The 16,366-nt window shown below is 37.5% G+C and overlaps 4 protein-coding genes across 7 annotated transcripts; 1 reads left to right on the forward strand and 3 right to left on the reverse strand.

Annotated features, from left to right (window-relative positions):
* Positions 1-1,839: 1,839 nt before the first annotated feature.
* LOC125215822 (uncharacterized) lies at positions 1,840-2,649 on the forward strand. Its single transcript, XM_048117389.2, has 2 exons — positions 1,840-2,128; positions 2,283-2,649. Exons 1-2 carry the CDS (start codon positions 1,910-1,912, stop codon positions 2,559-2,561), a joined length of 498 nt encoding a protein of 165 aa, XP_047973346.2. The 5' UTR covers positions 1,840-1,909; the 3' UTR covers positions 2,562-2,649.
* On the reverse strand, positions 2,614-4,652 carry LOC125210006 (uncharacterized). The gene is made up of 5 exons (XM_048109583.2): positions 4,087-4,652; positions 3,739-3,832; positions 3,549-3,586; positions 3,330-3,465; positions 2,614-3,158 (listed from the first exon to the last, which is right to left on the reverse strand). The coding sequence occupies exons 1-5, from the start codon at positions 4,435-4,437 to the stop codon at positions 2,743-2,745; spliced, it is 1,035 nt and encodes a 344-aa protein (XP_047965540.2). The 5' UTR covers positions 4,438-4,652; the 3' UTR covers positions 2,614-2,742.
* An 812-nt stretch (positions 4,653-5,464) lies between these two features.
* On the reverse strand, positions 5,465-12,604 carry LOC125210007 (uncharacterized). Of its 3 annotated transcripts, none has more exons than XM_089068426.1 (15): positions 11,985-12,604; positions 10,383-11,422; positions 10,122-10,285; positions 9,491-9,678; positions 9,277-9,345; positions 9,061-9,133; positions 8,570-8,726; positions 8,188-8,479; positions 7,979-8,093; positions 7,728-7,891; positions 7,553-7,627; positions 7,039-7,453; positions 6,675-6,738; positions 6,286-6,339; positions 5,465-6,141 (listed from the first exon to the last, which is right to left on the reverse strand). In XM_089068426.1, the coding sequence occupies exons 1-12, from the start codon at positions 12,486-12,488 to the stop codon at positions 7,265-7,267; spliced, it is 3,030 nt and encodes a 1,009-aa protein (XP_088924552.1). In that variant the 5' UTR covers positions 12,489-12,604; the 3' UTR covers positions 5,465-6,141; positions 6,286-6,339; positions 6,675-6,738; positions 7,039-7,264. The 3 variants fall into 3 exon arrangements, with proteins under 3 accessions (XP_088924552.1, XP_088924551.1, XP_088924550.1); XM_089068425.1 differs by having other exon boundaries at positions 9,491-9,687; XM_089068424.1 differs by having other exon boundaries at positions 9,491-9,690.
* A 579-nt stretch (positions 12,605-13,183) lies between these two features.
* On the reverse strand, positions 13,184-15,879 carry LOC148930795 (Copper transport protein family). Of its 2 annotated transcripts, XM_089068428.1 has the most exons (4): positions 15,416-15,879; positions 13,682-13,725; positions 13,516-13,597; positions 13,184-13,444 (listed from the first exon to the last, which is right to left on the reverse strand). In XM_089068428.1, exons 1-4 carry the CDS (start codon positions 15,588-15,590, stop codon positions 13,248-13,250), a joined length of 498 nt encoding a protein of 165 aa, XP_088924554.1. In that variant the 5' UTR covers positions 15,591-15,879; the 3' UTR covers positions 13,184-13,247. The 2 variants fall into 2 exon arrangements, with proteins under 2 accessions (XP_088924554.1, XP_088924553.1); XM_089068427.1 differs by lacking the exons at positions 13,184-13,444; positions 13,516-13,597; positions 13,682-13,725 and adding an exon at positions 14,254-14,596 and having other exon boundaries at positions 15,413-15,859.
* Between the last annotated feature and the right edge of the window lie 487 nt (positions 15,880-16,366).

Below are 16,366 nucleotides of genomic sequence, written 5' to 3' on the forward strand. Positions count from 1 at the left end.
ATATTAATTATAAATGAAATGTGATTGGAATGAGTTAGCGGAAGGTGGGACCCTATTACCATTTATGGTAAAAGTGAATCGGGACTCTTATTCGCGGACTCCTATTCACGGACTCCATTTCACGGATTCTTAAAATGGAAAAACGGGACTCCTATTCACGGACGGAGGGAGTGAATGATAAAACTGTCGCATTCTACATTTTGTTTATATACATATTTTCAGGCCACCTAATTAGGAGCTTTCACGGTTGTGATATTTATGAATAATTCATTTGTATGAACTATTCACATGGCCTTTCAACTCAGAAATGGAAACTTTTATCAAATATCTCAATTTTCTTGTAGCTTTCCATTGATGTGGAAAGGGATAATGCTCTTTTTTCAGCACTTTTGGTTGTTTTCATTACGAATGAGTAAATACCACATGGCAATAACCATATATTAACATATTATCCATATATCAAGTTGTTTTATCCTTTCACGACATAAACCACAACTTTTCTCCACACAATCACTTTTGTAAGTTTGTTAATAAGTAACACTGAAATATGAGATGGGGAGAAAATACACTGAAAGAGAGAGTAATCGATAGATAGAGAGACTTTAAGAAAATAATATATGGAATATATTCAAAAAATATCCCATAGTAAGCAAAATAAATCATATAAATAAATCAAAAATTTAACAACCATATAAATATATCATAAAAGATAATGCAAAATAATATACAAAAATATAGATGTATAAGTCGTTGTCAAGAAAAAAGTGTTTCTTCACTTGCAAATGGAGCACAACAATACATAATCCTATTTAGGAACAAAGAATGTATATACTCACCAAAAAATATTTTATTCTGGTCAGTCTCTTAAAATTGGTCTGCCTTTTATTTTAAAAATTCACCACACATTACACTACTAATTTGGTGAATCTACTAATTTTTGTGGATCTCATTATCCACTAATAATGCTTTAACTGATTTTCTCTTTCTCTTTTATATTTTACCAATTTCGTACGAAAACAGACGTACTTGCCGTAAACATATTTTCAATGAATTTTGTATCTCTTTCGAAACTCCTAGAGCCATTCGTCTGTTGGGAACGCGACTAACATGTAAACTTCGGGACTACTACTATTGAAGAGATTTCATTGTCAAATCATTATGCAAGATATTTATTGATATAAACATTCTTTGTTTTATGATTTTATTTATTTATGGTGTCAGTGTTTGTAAGTTAGTGCTTAATTACATAATTATTGTTGACTAGTTTGATTCTCTAGATTTTCGTGTGACATCCTCCAATATAATTATTAAGTTTATGGCTTACTATTTGATTAGTCAATGTTTAATCTGTTTTTTATTGAACCGGTCCAGTAGAATATAACCCGACCATCCTTAATCAAATGACAAGAGGTTCGACTCCTACCTTTGGTACAGAGTTATCTTAAATCTTTGTCACATCTTTCGATATACCTATAATTGAGCACAAAGCAGTCTTAAATCCATGGCATGTTGTCACGTTCTTCAAAGTACATGTTGTCACATTCTTCGAAGTACCTATAAATCGGCATGACAACACATGAAATAATCATTGGATCGGGCGATGCAATAACCATGGTCTTCAACCAAAGAAATCTGATCTTTTAGCGAAAACGTTTTAATCCATGTCTTTTTAAAATTCTATTAATATGAACAAAAAAATTAGATAAGAAAACCAAGCCCATCTGTCAGTTTAACAAAGCATAAAGGGCCCTATTAAATCGATCCTTAGTCTTATTAAAAGCCCAACTGTGAAGCCCATGACCCCTCCCTTCTCTTCTAGATTGGATACCTTATCAGTTATCACATCAATCCTCTCCATCTCTCCTTCTCCTCTCCTCTCTCTCTCTCTCGATTTTGAGAAAAGCAGAAGATGTTATCCATGTCAGTGCAACCAAGCATAAAGGGCCCTATTACAAGCCGCCCTTCCTCTGTTTTCAAGAACCTCTCCTCCCCACCCTCAAAAACCTCATTTTCTGTGAACCCAAGAGTTTCCCAATTGCGCTCTACTCACCTCAAATTCAAGCCCGCCGCCGCCGCCGCCGAAGTAGCTCCGGCAGAAACAGCCGCCGAAATCGTCCCACAACCTCAGGTTCACCTACACTGCTCAATTAGCTTTTCACCATAAAAAAAGATTCAATTTTTATTAGCATTGCTCTATCACAATTTATATATCTACTGTTATTATACATTACCAATCATGAAATGCACATAGTGAGTGTGTGTTTTCGATACATTATTACCAGTCAGCTGTGAAGCAGCAGACCGTGGGTGGCCCGCAGCTGGTGCTGAAGTTCATATGGATGGAGAAGAACATCGGTCTCGGGCTAGATCAGAGCATACCGGGGCATGGCTCCGTGCCGCTGAGCCCTTACTTCTTCTGGCCGAGGAAGGATGCGTGGGAAGAGCTCAAGGCGACTCTAGAGAGCAAGCCGTGGATCTCGCAGAAGAAGATGATCATTCTTCTCAATCAGGCCACGGACATCATCAATCTCTGGCAGCAGAGTGGTGGCAATCTGTCTTGAATTCGGCACTTCATGTTGTAATATTTTGACTTTGTGATGTAATTTTACCTGCTTGACTCTCAATAGAAAGGGCCCTTTTCATTGCAAACTTATCAAGATATAACACATATTCAAGAATGAAGTTTTGGAATCTGTTAAATAATCAAGGCATTAGTAACACATGTAGTAGTAGTATATAAGGCTATGTCTCTTTGCTGGTGTCTAAACAGAGGCAGTAGGCGACTAGGCCGACTACTGGGATGAATCTGAGAAGATTAACCGAATCAACTTTGTCTTGTCGGATGTTTTGGAGGTTGTCGCCTATCAACCATGGCTGGAAAACTAGGTACAGGCAGATATCCCAGATGAAGGCGTAGGCAAGTCTCTCGGATCCGAGATAGTTTTGCAGAAACTCCAGTCTTTCTCCCAAATCTCCAAAATTACCATCTCCTCGGCCGTAAAAGGCCCAAACTATCGACAGCAAGCTTACAATCCCACCAGTGAGTCCAACAATGGCTGCTCCGTTTGTCATGACTGAACCAAGTTGAGAGGTCTTTCTTGGAGTGTCGTCCTCTTGAGCCTCGTTCAGACGTATAGCCATGTAAGGAATCAAGAACGCTGCAGCCAATAAAAGTAGAGGACACAATCCGAATCATTAAAACTATAGAATTTGCAAATGAGATGAGCATGTAAAGGGTAATATCATGAAAGCATAGTTGGCAAAGCAATATCAAATGACTGTGTGTGTGTGTGTGTGTGTGGCAAGCACAAACAAGTTGAGAAGCATACTGTTTGTGAGAAACATCTGAAAGCCCCATAATACATCAATTGATCCCTTGAATCTGCCTCTCAGTTTATCAGTGTAAAGCAGAGGAGCAAACATCAGCGTCCACGCAATAACAAGGTTGAATAATCCCTCAGACATCTAAGCAAAACAAGATAACAGCATACGAAATCAGCCTAAAACAGAACGAGGCCCTAAAAGTTTGCTGTACCAGCAAAACTTACTGGATGGAGAACTGGTGCCTCAATGAGATGAATACCGACTGCTCTGCCAAAGCACAATATCACACATGATCACGATACTTGCAATAAGCCATTAAGCAGCAGCAAATTGATATCACGTAGCATCAAATTCGAGAGTAAGTAGCATATATATCCGTATAAAATACGACGATGCAACTGAAGAAAGTATTACCTAAGTTTGTCAAAGGCAGAATAAAGAAGAAATTGAGTGAAAGGCCTATCAGAGAACTGATTGTTTCTGAACTAATGGCCCAGACAGGATCCCCCTACAATCAAATAAATCAGCAGTAAAATTCTAATTCATTTCGAAGTTGCATTATGATTTATGCCTAAAGAGCAACATCTGCAATCACATTCTCCTCAGAATCTCAAACATTAATGAAATTTCACAGATACAATCAAACTTAAGTATGAATGAATTGATCCATAAACAGAGCTGCTGCGGAAATAAAAATACTTAAATACCTAAAAAAGTAGAAATTAAGCTAAATTATTGATTAAATAAAGGAGCTACACTTACAGGAGCATAGGGAAGTAAGAAGAGCCAAACGATATAAACAGCCTCAGCTATCCACAGAATAACCTGCAGTAGTTTCCTAGCGCCGTCGTTCAGCTCCGAAACGGAACCACCGCCGCCGCCGCCAGCTGCGGCAGTGGTGCTAGAAATGAAATTTCGATTCAAACGCAACCGCCGTGCGCCTCTACTAGAAATTGACAGACTGCGTCGTTTAATCCGGTCATCGCCGATGAAATCTACACGAGAAATCAAAGCAGGTGTTTTAAAATTGACGATTCGCAACGGTCTAGATGAAGCACAATTTATCGCCGGCGGAGAAACGGCGGTGCATAATGTCACTGTGGAGGATTGCATCTTCAAATGTCTTTACTCCGCCGCCGCTGGCGGTAGTCCGGTTTTTCTATTCGACGCCGGAAAATATCGAATTCACGAGCTAAGAGTAGAGAGTAGAGAGTGGGCGGAAACAGAACTGAGACTATTTAACAGAACAATGACGAGGTGGCATGATACTAGTCATTAAAGATTTATTTTGCCTCCAGTTACTTACCCTGCTGCTCGTGCAATTTCAGCTGAAATTGCTGTATCACATATATTGGCGCCTCATTTAAATACCAAATTTTCAATATAGTAACAGTACGCGGTATGGTACATATCCAAATTTTTATATCAAATTCTTTATGATCATACCATAGCAAATAAAGGTATTGTTTTGGTTTAAGGATATTTTGATATGCCTTACCAAAATTCAATACAGTATTTCGTAAGATTACAAGATACTCAATGTTGATACGATATACTACTAAAAATCGATAGATCAGATTTCAATATGGCATACAAAAAACCAGTTTGGTAACCGTACTAAAAATAGACGTACCACAAATTTAGCATTTTCGAAAAAGATCGTTAAAAGTAAATGTATGCCATTAGCTCATATTGACATTTTCGTTAAAGCATACAATGTGGTATGCTACTTTTCCATAAAAATTCGGTCAAAATCATTTCTAGTATTCTGTAATAGGCATTCAAATAATTTGTTTTAACTTTTTCAATACCTTAACATATTCAAGGTATTTCTTTAGTTGGATTAATTTACGTTTCGGTCCGGCTATTTCAACTTCTTTCAATTATTATTTCAAACGGAGGAACTTAGTCAAGAATACAGATGTGGATTGTGGTGTCGGCTTGCAGTCCTTCGATAACACAGGGCTGGGCTGAAGCAAGGCAATCCAGACGCAAATAAGCAATTTAGACGAGGATTCAACAGTTTGTACATGGTGGGTATGTGTAACTGCTATAAATTATGTAGAAGAGATAAATATACACGCTTCATGGGGAAAAGGGACTGTAAATTAAAAAGAACAAAGCTGAGAACTCTGCCAGATACCATCTAACACAATTTGCATATCATTAAACAAAATATTAAACAGAAAAAGTTGCCTCGTTTCTGCGTGTATGAAAATGAACAGTGGTAGAAAGTGAAGATACAAAGCATGAAGGAGAAATAAGACCAAGAACACATCAATCACAGATTTAGTCTCTATACATTTGCTCATGGACAAATGAAACAAGATAATGCATCACTACTTGTGAGTCTCCGGCAATCAAAATTGAATTTCGGAGATTGGGAAGTTTAGTCAAGTACACAATTCCTAAGGTATTTATGCTTTATGAAACCAGCTTAGCATCGTTGCTCTTCACATGGTACACGTTTACATCATATTTTCAACGAACGCAGAAACATTATAGTTGAAGAAGAATCCCCAACAAAATATCAATGAGACGAGAATATTGATTATAAGCTTGCCACAAGTAACAGTAACTTAAAAGACAGAGACATAATTGATTCTAGATCAAATGAGCCTAATGAAGGTGACACAGGGTTTGTCAATCAAAAAAATGGAAACGAATTGGGCAGTCATTTGAATGAAATCGAATAAATAGATGAACATGATGCCAAGGACGTCTTAGCATCAGAAACCTGATTAGCAGCAAAAAAAGAAAGAGACTGAAGACAATAGGCAACACATAATCACTTACCAGTGTGAAGGGATGCTCAACCTACAAACACAACAGATGCCGGTCATGATTGAGGTTTGGAACAACTTATTGAATGGAACATTACCAAAACACCCTCCCTCCACCAACAGAGAAAGAAAAAGATAAAAAGAAAAATGGAATAGAAATGTCAAACGCGAAACTTACATGAGTTATTTCATGCTCCAGAGCAGCATCCAAACATCTTCAGGGCATACAGTCCTCCAGAACAACCAAACCATGGATCAGATATATGTCAACATCAATGTACGTAATATGAAAGTTCCAAGGCAGAAGCAAGAAAACAAAACCCATGCGAAGGCACATATGGTGCAACAAAATAAACCAACAATGAATTTACTAGCAAGCATTCATTCAAACATTCAGATGCTAATAGACGAGTCACAGAGAAGGGCAAATATTGCTGTCAAATTTACCATTCATGAACTTGACTACCCAAACCAATGTGAATAACAAAAATCATTAGAATAATTCGCGTTCAAATTGGTTAGTTCTTAAAGGTACCACATAAACTCCTAAAAGACAAACCAAGGTACCTTCTCCAGAATGCCTTTAATCATCTAAACCATTGAACAGTTTCCTCATAGCATATGAAGGGTCCTGAATGAAAGATTAGATTAGACTCTCCAGAACCAAATGTCCTACAATAGAGTATAGGAATAAAATCCCGAAAAAGAAACAGATTTAAAAAGTATGTCTTATATACATATATATAGGTGGAGGCAGTGTTATTCAGATCTCTATGCTGAGGAAACTAGAGCCACTAATGTAACTAATAATACCAGATCGAGAGTAGAAGTAAACCCGAATGACTGAAAAACAATGATTTCTAAAGCTTTCTTGATTGTCATCATTAACAATTAGTACAAGCAAAGGAAACGCCTTCAGTGAGTTTCTTACAATAGAAACAGAAAACAATCCATGGATAGAACTCCATAACTGCCTTCCCCAAGATCATCTCAAAGAACTCCAACCATGCCCCATTCAATGTCTCCTGAACTCTCGCTCCCAGACAGAAGACAAAGACAGATAAATGTCCAATTAGATAATTCAGTATTGAGACGAGACCAAATGCATGAGTATCTAATGCAACAGCAGTTCTGTAGTCAGAAATCATCATCATGGTTCACTTGCCCGTGATGAAAGGATGGCCCAAGGCCTGTGATACATTCATCCTCTTATCTGGATCCAAGACAAATATCTTTTCCATAAGATCTCTAAAATTAGCAACCATTTTTGGATCGTCGCCCGGGGATCCTGAAATTAATGTGCTAAAGTCTTTTGGCTTGATATTCACAATCAACCTCCTTATCGGCTGCCAAAATAGAGTGAAAATTCAACAAAAGCAAAGATGACATGAAAGTGGAGCATTATATATAGGGATAGCTAAGCAATCTAAACGTAGCATACCAACCTTTTTGGAGACTGGATCCTCATCTGTTGCAAGAAAATTTAGATCCTGGTCAAAGTGCTGATCAGTAAATGCTCCCTGGAACAAAGTAGCAAGTACACATGACCATCAAATAACAAAACAAACAAAATAGGGGCATCAAAAATGCCCAGCACAAACAACCAAACTTCTTACTTACCTTACGCAGCATCTTTTTCGGGAAAGGACCTTTCAGTTCCATGTGAAGACGAAGCATGTCATTGTTAGTAGCACCAGGAAATAGGACCTTCCCGGTGTAAAGCTCAAACAAACAGCAACCAACTGACCAAATATCCATAGGATGGTCATATGATAGTCCTAGAACTGAAGACAGAAATAAACCCGATTAATTATGAGAAAAAAAGAATAAAAAAGAAAGCAATATTACATAGCAAATAGTGTCACACTTACTTATCTCAGGGGCACGATAAAAACGGCTAACAAGATATGGTGTGATTTCATTTTTACCAGCAAACATGGCATTACCGAAGTCGCAAAGCTTCAACACATTTTTTGCATCATTCACCTAGAGAAAGAAATCAAACTTATCAATTCAAAATGGTATACAGGGAAGCTAAAACATAATTAGAAAATAAAAGAAGAGGAAGCTGCCAGCATACCAGCATATTATCTGGTTTGATATCACAATGAAGAACACCACAATTTTTCAGGTGTTTCAATGCTATGAATAGTTGCTTAGCATATGCCCTCACAGCTGTAAGCTTCAGGCCAATATTACGACCAAATTTCTTCAGAACTTCACGTAAATTCATATGAAGAGATTCAAAAACTAAGCATAGATGGTTCCTGTACTTGAAGGTAGAAAGAAAACGAACACAGTGGCGCTTTCTCTCAGGGTCAGCACCGACTAACTTCTTTAGAATGACCAACTCTTCCATACCTGCCTTATACCTGTATTTGAAGATAAAACACAAACATTAAGATGGTCAGCACAGGGTTTCCAATGATCGCAACTATTTAAAGCTAAAGAAAGGTAGTCACATTGTTTCATTGTTACGTATGATTTTGATTGCTACTTCTTCAGTATCATCAGATTTTGCCTTTAGATCCTTTGCTCGAACAACAGTTGAAAATACACCTTTTCCGTGGGCAGCTATTATCTCATAACGGCCATCAAGTACTTCCCCAAAACGGTAGCCTGGTTGTCAAAAACATAATGAGGCTACAATTAGATCCAACAGAAAATTTACACTTTCAGAAATAGTGCAGATACACGAATACAAATAGGCATATAGACCTTGGGGGTTTGGCAATAATCCGAATCATGAAAATGAGACTTCACCAAACCCAACTCCACCAAAAACTCCAATTTTTACCAAGTATGATATGTTTTGAGTTATAAAAGAAACATGTTTTACCAGGAAATAGGTATTTAACCAAGCCAAAAGCATCACAAAGATGATATCATGGATCATTATAAAAACATGTATACAGACATAATGAACCAGAGATATTAATGGTCAGGCACATACCATAGTAACCTTCAGCGTCATCCCAATTGTCATTAAGTCCACTCTTTTCAGCAGCTACACCATCCCCTTTACCCTGAAGAAGTGTATGATCCAAATAAGAAGAGAAGCAATAAATGGCTCCTAAAAGAGAAGCACATCAAAGAACTACAACATGGGGAAAGATTAAACATGACTTCAATTAAAAATTTAATTCAGTAAAAAAGAACCACGACTAACCGCTTTACGAGCTCCGGCAGGTGATTCTCCAAAAATATCATCACAGAACATATCATTGGATCTCTCGCTCTGCAACAATTCCATAAGGAAACACATCATTCTTTGACAATTGACATGATTACAATATAAAGACCACACAAACAACCAACAAAAGATGTCATTCATGATTGCTGATAATACACAAAATGTTTTAAATCAAGGGTAACAACAATACCTTGGGGGTACCCTCTCCTAGCCCACCAGTTCCAGTGGCCATTTCAACAGTTGAAAGACCATTTTGTGAAGGCGATTTCCCCACAGCAAAGGACGGTTCAGGAACATAATCATCTGCTCCTTCGGCCTGATTGTCAGAGTTTTCCGGTAGAACTTCAGCAGATATCACTTGTGCTGAAGATTCTCCCTCTGTATCCACTACTGACACATAAGGTGCAAGAATTAACGAAACATAAAAATACCATAAGAAAAAATCAAACAGTAAACAACATATTAACATCCAATATCCATATATGAGAAGTGTCTATGTTTTCATAAAATGAAGTAAAATTTCAAATTTAAAAGAGAAGAATTTAGGAAAATTCAATTATAATCTAGCATAGACATCATCATAGTATGCTAGCAAATACTGTTATTTCACAAATCCATCTCTATCTTGAATGTAAAAATACGACGAACTTGTGAATACCAGGTAACATAATAAAATGCCAAAAAATTGCACATAAAAGTAGCATAATATTGAGAAAGTGTTGCTCCCAGTGAAGCTCAAGCTTAACTATTTCCCAAACAGCTAGAGAAATACTCATGTTAGCAAATAACAAAGAGTCAGCGCATATTATCTTTTCTGATACCTTGTAAACGGGTTTTGGGTTTTTGCTGTTTGTTTTTGTACTTTTCAAGGATAGCTTGCCTTCGCCTCCTACTTTCCTCCTTGATTTTCTCAAGATCGTCCTCTTCCTGCTCAGCAAGTTGCACTGCGATCTTTTCTTGATAGTCCTCTTGCCTATCATCTTCTCTGTGACCACCAAAAGTACAAAATGAACAATTTTAGAAGGTGGGTGATGATAAAAAAAACCCATAAATCAACTAATTTCTTTAAAATAAATATATACCTCTCCGACTTCTCATTACCCAGATTATCTTTAGACCTCTCATTTTCAAAATCGCTTCTCCTAGTGTTCTCTGTATGGTAATCTTCATAGTGTCTTCTGTGCCTGGATTCATTAACCCTATCTCTAACAGCATCTTCACACTTGTCATATTTCTGGCGTCTGCTTAATCGATCAATATCATTATCCCTGCTTCTAGCTCTTCTGCCATCTCTAACCCCTTGTCGATCTCTCTCCCGATCCCTGATCTGGTCTTCTCTTACTCGATCCCTCTCCCTGTCTCTGTCTCTCTCTCTCTCCCTGTCTCTCTCCCTTTCCCTGTCTCTTACTCTCTCCCTCTCCCTGTCTCTTACTCTCTCCCTTTCCCAGTCTCTATCATTCTCCCGCATATCTTGCTCCCTCTCCCCTAGATATCTATCTTGAAGTCTGTTTCTTTCTCTTCCCCTTCCAATATCCTCTTCCTTCCTTTCGTTGTCTCTAATTCTATCTCTATCCCTCTCCCTGCTGCCCTCCCTGTATGTGTCCCGAGCCTCCCTGCTATAGTGTCTTTCTACTCTCTCCGTATATCTGCTGCTAGAAGTACGCTCCCGATCTTTGTCACTGATGTCCCTACTGCTGTGTCTGTATGCTTTGGCATCTCTAGCAGTCCATTCATCATTAGATCCACTCCGACGTTTCTTCTCCCTACGATAGGGGTCCTCCACAGAAGCTTCACGTACAATACTTCGGGACCGGGACCTTCCCCTAGACAAATCAGGTGACCTCAATAGGTTACTATATGATCTCTCTTTCTCGGAAGATGAAGAGTTCCTCAAACTTCTTCGATCAACTTCATCAACAAAATTTTGAGTTTTCTTATCATCTCGGGAGAGATGTGTACTATCCACTTCCTGATATTTATTGTCATCACCCCCATTTGCAAGACCAACAGAATTAGATATTCTCTCCTGATCTATCTCACCACTTTCTTTGCTATCTGTTTTGTCCTTCCCCAGTTTCTGAAGTCTTTTATCAACTGTTTCCGGACTATCTTCATTAACTCCCTGAAAAAAAATATGACAGAAACATTACTCAACAACCCAAAAATATACATAACTAACTGTGCTTGCAAATTAAGTTCCGAACACATAACCAAGTCTTACAATCAATTCAAGGCCATCATTCAGTCTTCTGGAAAGTGGAAACGCCTAAGGGAACTTTGCCTGACACCAAAACGTAAATACAGGGTGCAAGGCTCTCTTTCATAAAATTTTCCGGATCCATGTAATGCAGCAAGAATATTTGCATGAAAGCATAACATATTCCTATCACTACAAATATGATCATCAGAAACTCGACGCAATAAACATAAAAGGAAGTCATGGGAGCTCATGATATCCGGGTTCCAAAGAATTGACTTTGGGTCACTTTTCCAGTAGGAACATGTCATATACAAACTGTGAGACAACAGCGTTATAAGAAAACACAAAAGCCATGCCCATGAAACAAATTCAAGTGAAAAAGCTTATGCAATAGACATTCAAAGAACCTATAAAACACCATGAAGCAATGTATACCAAAATGGAAGGAAAAAATGTAGATATAAGCAAAGGGATCTGAACACACCATGTTAAAATCAACACATCCGTTCGTCTTAATTTCCCCAAATTCAACATCCGATTGCGAATTCTTCTTATTCCCCTCAAATTCAACATCCGATTGAGAATTCTTCTTAATTCCCCCAATCTCAGCATCCGATTGCGAATTCTTCTGCAACTTATCAGAATCCTTGTTAACCAAATCAGCTAAGCCATCCTCCTCCACTATCTCTCCTTCCTCCATCTCATAATCCAATCCGGCGAGATCAGATTTAGGCTTCACCAAAGAAGCTCCACCGTCCTCCGCAGTACTTTCCAATTTGATTTCTTCAACCTCAGCATCATCGATTCTATCACCTTCCAATGATTCCAGCTCGGTCGTTTCCTCCTTCTCCTTGCTGCTCCGGTGGCGGTGGTGATGGCGATGCCGGTGGTGGTGGCGATGTTTGCGGCGCTTCGATAGCTCCTCCGCGTCGTCGGCGGAGGATCGGTGGTGCTTGCGGCGCGTCGCTTCAATCGAATCGCCGGCCATATTAGCTGAATTAGGGTTGAGGGAAAACGATTGCAGATTTAGGGTGAAGGCTTTAGGGTAAAAGTTCGCCAAATCTAATTGAATCAAATTTCGCAAACAAATAGCCAAAGAATTCGTGATTTTGAGAGATCGAGCGAAAATATAATGAGGGAGAATGTGGGATTTTCAATTTGACCCTAAATGTTCGAATAATTTTCATTTTGACCCTTATTAATTTGCATTTTGACCCTCAAGAAATTGACATTACTTTCTCGTGCATCTGCTACTCGTTAATTGTAAACTTTTGCATATGATAACGGCCACAATTTTGTGCGGATGTATGAGCGGAGTTGCTCTTTCTTTGAAAATCTTCGATATAATGCGGTTTTAAATATTCTTTTAGCATAAGTTTTCAGTTCTACTAACAATTCAAGTTAATCGAAATATTGGAATCTTTTTATTGTCGATGAGAAACTATGTAGGAGTAACTAGTACTATTCAATTATTATGGATTTTTATGGAGTATATGTTAACGGCCGCATTCTTGTGCGATCTGCGCGGTGATACTTTTTTCTTTGAAAATATTCGATATAATGTGGTTTCAAAGATTTATTTGGGCGTTTCGGAAAATTAAATTTCCTTATGAAATTATTCAATCTGAATCCTTTTATTCTCTATAGGCTAAATGAGAAACTATGTAAAATTTAAATCCGGCCAAGCAAAAAAGTATTTTATTTTATATAGTACAAAAATAAATTACATAAGCATTTATCTTTATGACTAATAAACTGGTTGTGCCAATACAGGAGGCATTTGTTCTATATGTCCATTAACATTGTTACCAAGTTCTTCAATTTCAAGAATCTCAACTCTTCGCTTCATCTTCTTCCTTATCTTTATGGCTAGATCCGCAGGGACGAATCTTCCACACACCGTCACCTTGTTCTGTTGCTTCTCTATCAAATGTGTCTCGATTTCTATCCAAAAAACATGTTTTTATTATTATGTTACGTTTCGTATATAACTATTACTATAGTAAGGTCGATACCTTTCATCCGAAGGAGAATTCGCCTCATTTTTCGGCAACAAGCATTGCAATCGAGGTTTATCCTCATCACCATGCAATGAACCTATGCTTAACAAGAAAAAATTATTGAAATTATTTGTAAAAAAAGTTATAAACACACACACAAACACATAGTGGATATACTTGCCTCTGCTAGCATAGAGCTTTGATGAGATCCCAGTTTTAATGGGTGTTGAATTGCCCTAAAAAGTTGTGGAGAAAAGGAGAGGGGAAATTGGTACTTATTCTTTGTTGAAAAATCATGAATCTTTACATGTCTTGTTTTTTTTCGATGGCTATATATATATGTTTGTTTCTTTGAACAAGGAATCTAATTCTGTGTGTCCAAGTTTTGGAAACCTTAGTTAACATGGATTTCATGATTCCTTTCCTAGTGAATAACATGATGCTGTCGTGTCCTTGGCATAGTATCATTTCTTGATTTCTTGTTTCTCCTCCACAAAGGGGAACCTCAAAAAAGTTGTTTATGAATAAAGTACGGTGGAGTACTATTTTAATTTGAAATACGTTCAATAGGTTGAGAGTTCGAGTCATAACAGTTACGAAAATAAACGGAGAAACCACTATTACTTTTGTTCCTTACGAAGTAATTGGGGGAATCACACTACTATACCTTTTTTTCTTCTCCCACGGTCTCGTTTGTCACATATGTTCAACCGAACAATATTCTTAAAACTCAATCTTGTATAATAAACAGTGTACTAAAAGCCTAAAAGGATGAAGCCACTGAAATTATCATTGTAATCATCAATGTTCCAAACATTATTCAACCATGCCAAAAATTATTTACACATCTACAAAGTGGTAACAATATGTGATATATATATATTTTTTAGTTTTCTGATCTCTTTTTTTTTCAGTCAAATGTTCTCAGATAAGATTTAATTACATGAATAGCGAAAGAGGCGCAACAATAGAGAAGTCTTGCTCAATGAACTCCGGTGAGCAAGTTGTTGGCCGGCCGGCTTTTCATTGGTCGGAAACGAGTACGTCAGCGTCACCTTCTTCTCCAAAACACTTACCACCACAGATTGAGTCTCCCCTGCACAACCAAAACGACCATTTAAAAAAACTTACTTAGATAAAATGTTTTCCTCATATACTTCTTTATTACAAAAAATAAAAAATGACCAATGTAATTAATTAACACTGGTAATATCTATTTTAGTTAATTACTCAATAAAACCAAAAAATATAACTCCCTCAATCCGTCATTAATCATCCGAATTTGGTATTCTTTACATCCATGAATAACTGTCTCATTTGTTCTTTACTAATTTTGGAAATAGACCCCAAATTCGACTAACATTTTCCATCACTTTAAATTACATTCTTAAAATCCGAGTTAGTCAAAACTAAGTCAATTATTGTCGAACAAAGGGAGTGCTCCTCCCTCTGTCCCATTAAAAATGAAACATTTTCTTTTTGTCTCATTAAAAGTGAAATGTTTTCTAAACTAGAAATAATTTTATTTCTACTTTTTCCTCTTACTTACTCTTTCTTATTTAACTCACTAAATAACATTGCATAAAATCTCGTGCTAAAAAACAAATGATTCATATTTATTGGGATGGAGGGAGTACAATTTTATTAGAAAATAAAATTGGGACTATGTCACCCTATCCAAAAATAAAGAAAAAAGGAAGAAATTTACACTGACTAGAAAGGGCCACCATTATCATGAAAAGGGTATCCTATGATGACATCCACAAACTACGCCCCAAATCAAGGTTGTCATGAAAGCCACTACCCATGGACCACCAACCCCGCCGTCGCCGGCACCGCCTCCTGCGACGGCGCCACCGCAAAAGGCAAAAAAGAAGCACTAGAATTGAATCATAGTAATTGCGTTACATACCATTCATTTTGGCCATAATCTCAGCCACTCTCCCCTGGCATTTCGGGCACCGGAAGTCAGCCAAGAACACGACCTCCTGCACCCGAGGCAAGGCCAGCGATTCCACGGCCGCGAGCGTTGTACCGCCGTGGAATGCCGCCACCGAATTCTCCTCCCTCTTCCATCTCCCCAGAGACATGTCTTTTGCACCTTTTCACTAGTGTTAATTCTTTGGATAATAAATAAATAAATAGTAAAAGATGATCACGAATAAAGGGGAGTGGAAATGGTCATTTTCATGTTGGTGGAAAAAGTGGTCGAAAAGATTTATGTTGGTGGTCGGAAAATGATTTTGCAACACAAACAACAACGATGCTATGTATGTAGGCAAAGAAATGGGGCAACTTTTCACATAAATAACACACAAACACACAATGAGATATATAGATGTAGGTGTATGTGATGAGGTGAAAGTGATATAGTACATTGAATTCTTGACACATAATTATAGGGGTAAGGTTGGTTTGAAGACTTTACAATCTTAATTACTACTCATTATTAGTTGTAATAAACCAATCAGCTCCACTCCAATTTGGATTAGGTAATAAATACGATCTCCATCCGTGATCAGGAGTCTTGTTTTTTCAATTTAGTCTGTCCGCAATTAGAAGTCTCGGTTCATTTTTACTGTAAATGTAATAGGGTCTCACGTCCTACTAACTGATGTACACACATTTCATTAAAAACTAATACAGGTGGGAATCTTAGTACACTATTTTTTTCACCCTCTAATCTTAACATTTCTCAAAATTCATGTCGGAATGCAATAAGACATCTAATGACGGACAGAACAGAAGGAGTAATATTCTCTCATGTCCGCCTGTAAAAGTCTCATTTTATCATTTTATTCATCCACCAATACAAGTCTGCTACTATAAATAGTAAATAGGTCTTACATTAACTCATTTCATAATA

The sequence above is a fragment of the Salvia hispanica genome, chromosome 3 (assembly GCF_029641045.1).
Source record: "Salvia hispanica isolate PSC_SH4W2 chromosome 3, Shi_PSC_v1, whole genome shotgun sequence".
Classification (NCBI taxonomy): Eukaryota; Viridiplantae; Streptophyta; class Magnoliopsida; order Lamiales; family Lamiaceae; genus Salvia; species Salvia hispanica.

Excerpts from the sequence above, each read along its gene's own strand:
- LOC125210007 (XM_089068424.1), bottom strand. The coding sequence starts at position 12,488 with ATGGCCGGCGATTCGATTGAAGCGACGCGCCGCAAGCACCACCGATCC. Across the intron at positions 9,134-9,276 it reads CTGCCGGAGCTCGTAAAGCG|GGTAAAGGGGATGGTGTAGC; the intron begins GTTAGTCGTGGT and ends ACACTTCTTCAG. Across the intron at positions 7,454-7,552 it reads AGGATCCAGTCTCCAAAAAG|CCGATAAGGAGGTTGATTGT; the intron begins GTTGGTATGCTA and ends CTATTTTGGCAG.
- LOC125210006 (XM_048109583.2), bottom strand. The coding sequence starts at position 4,437 with ATGCAATCCTCCACAGTGACATTATGCACCGCCGTTTCTCCGCCGGCG. Across the intron at positions 3,833-4,086 it reads TCTTACTTCCCTATGCTCCT|GGGGATCCTGTCTGGGCCAT; the intron begins GTAAGTGTAGCT and ends ATTTGATTGTAG. Across the intron at positions 3,466-3,548 it reads AGGCACCAGTTCTCCATCCA|ATGTCTGAGGGATTATTCAA; the intron begins GTAAGTTTTGCT and ends TGTTTTGCTTAG.
- LOC125215822 (XM_048117389.2), top strand. The coding sequence starts at position 1,910 with ATGTTATCCATGTCAGTGCAACCAAGCATAAAGGGCCCTATTACAAGC. Across the intron at positions 2,129-2,282 it reads AAATCGTCCCACAACCTCAG|TCAGCTGTGAAGCAGCAGAC; the intron begins GTTCACCTACAC and ends CATTATTACCAG.
- LOC148930795 (XM_089068428.1), bottom strand. The coding sequence starts at position 15,590 with ATGTCTCTGGGGAGATGGAAGAGGGAGGAGAATTCGGTGGCGGCATTC. Across the intron at positions 13,598-13,681 it reads AAAGCTCTATGCTAGCAGAG|GTTCATTGCATGGTGATGAG; the intron begins GCAAGTATATCC and ends TGTTAAGCATAG. Across the intron at positions 13,445-13,515 it reads AATTCTCCTTCGGATGAAAG|AAATCGAGACACATTTGATA; the intron begins GTATCGACCTTA and ends TTTTTTGGATAG.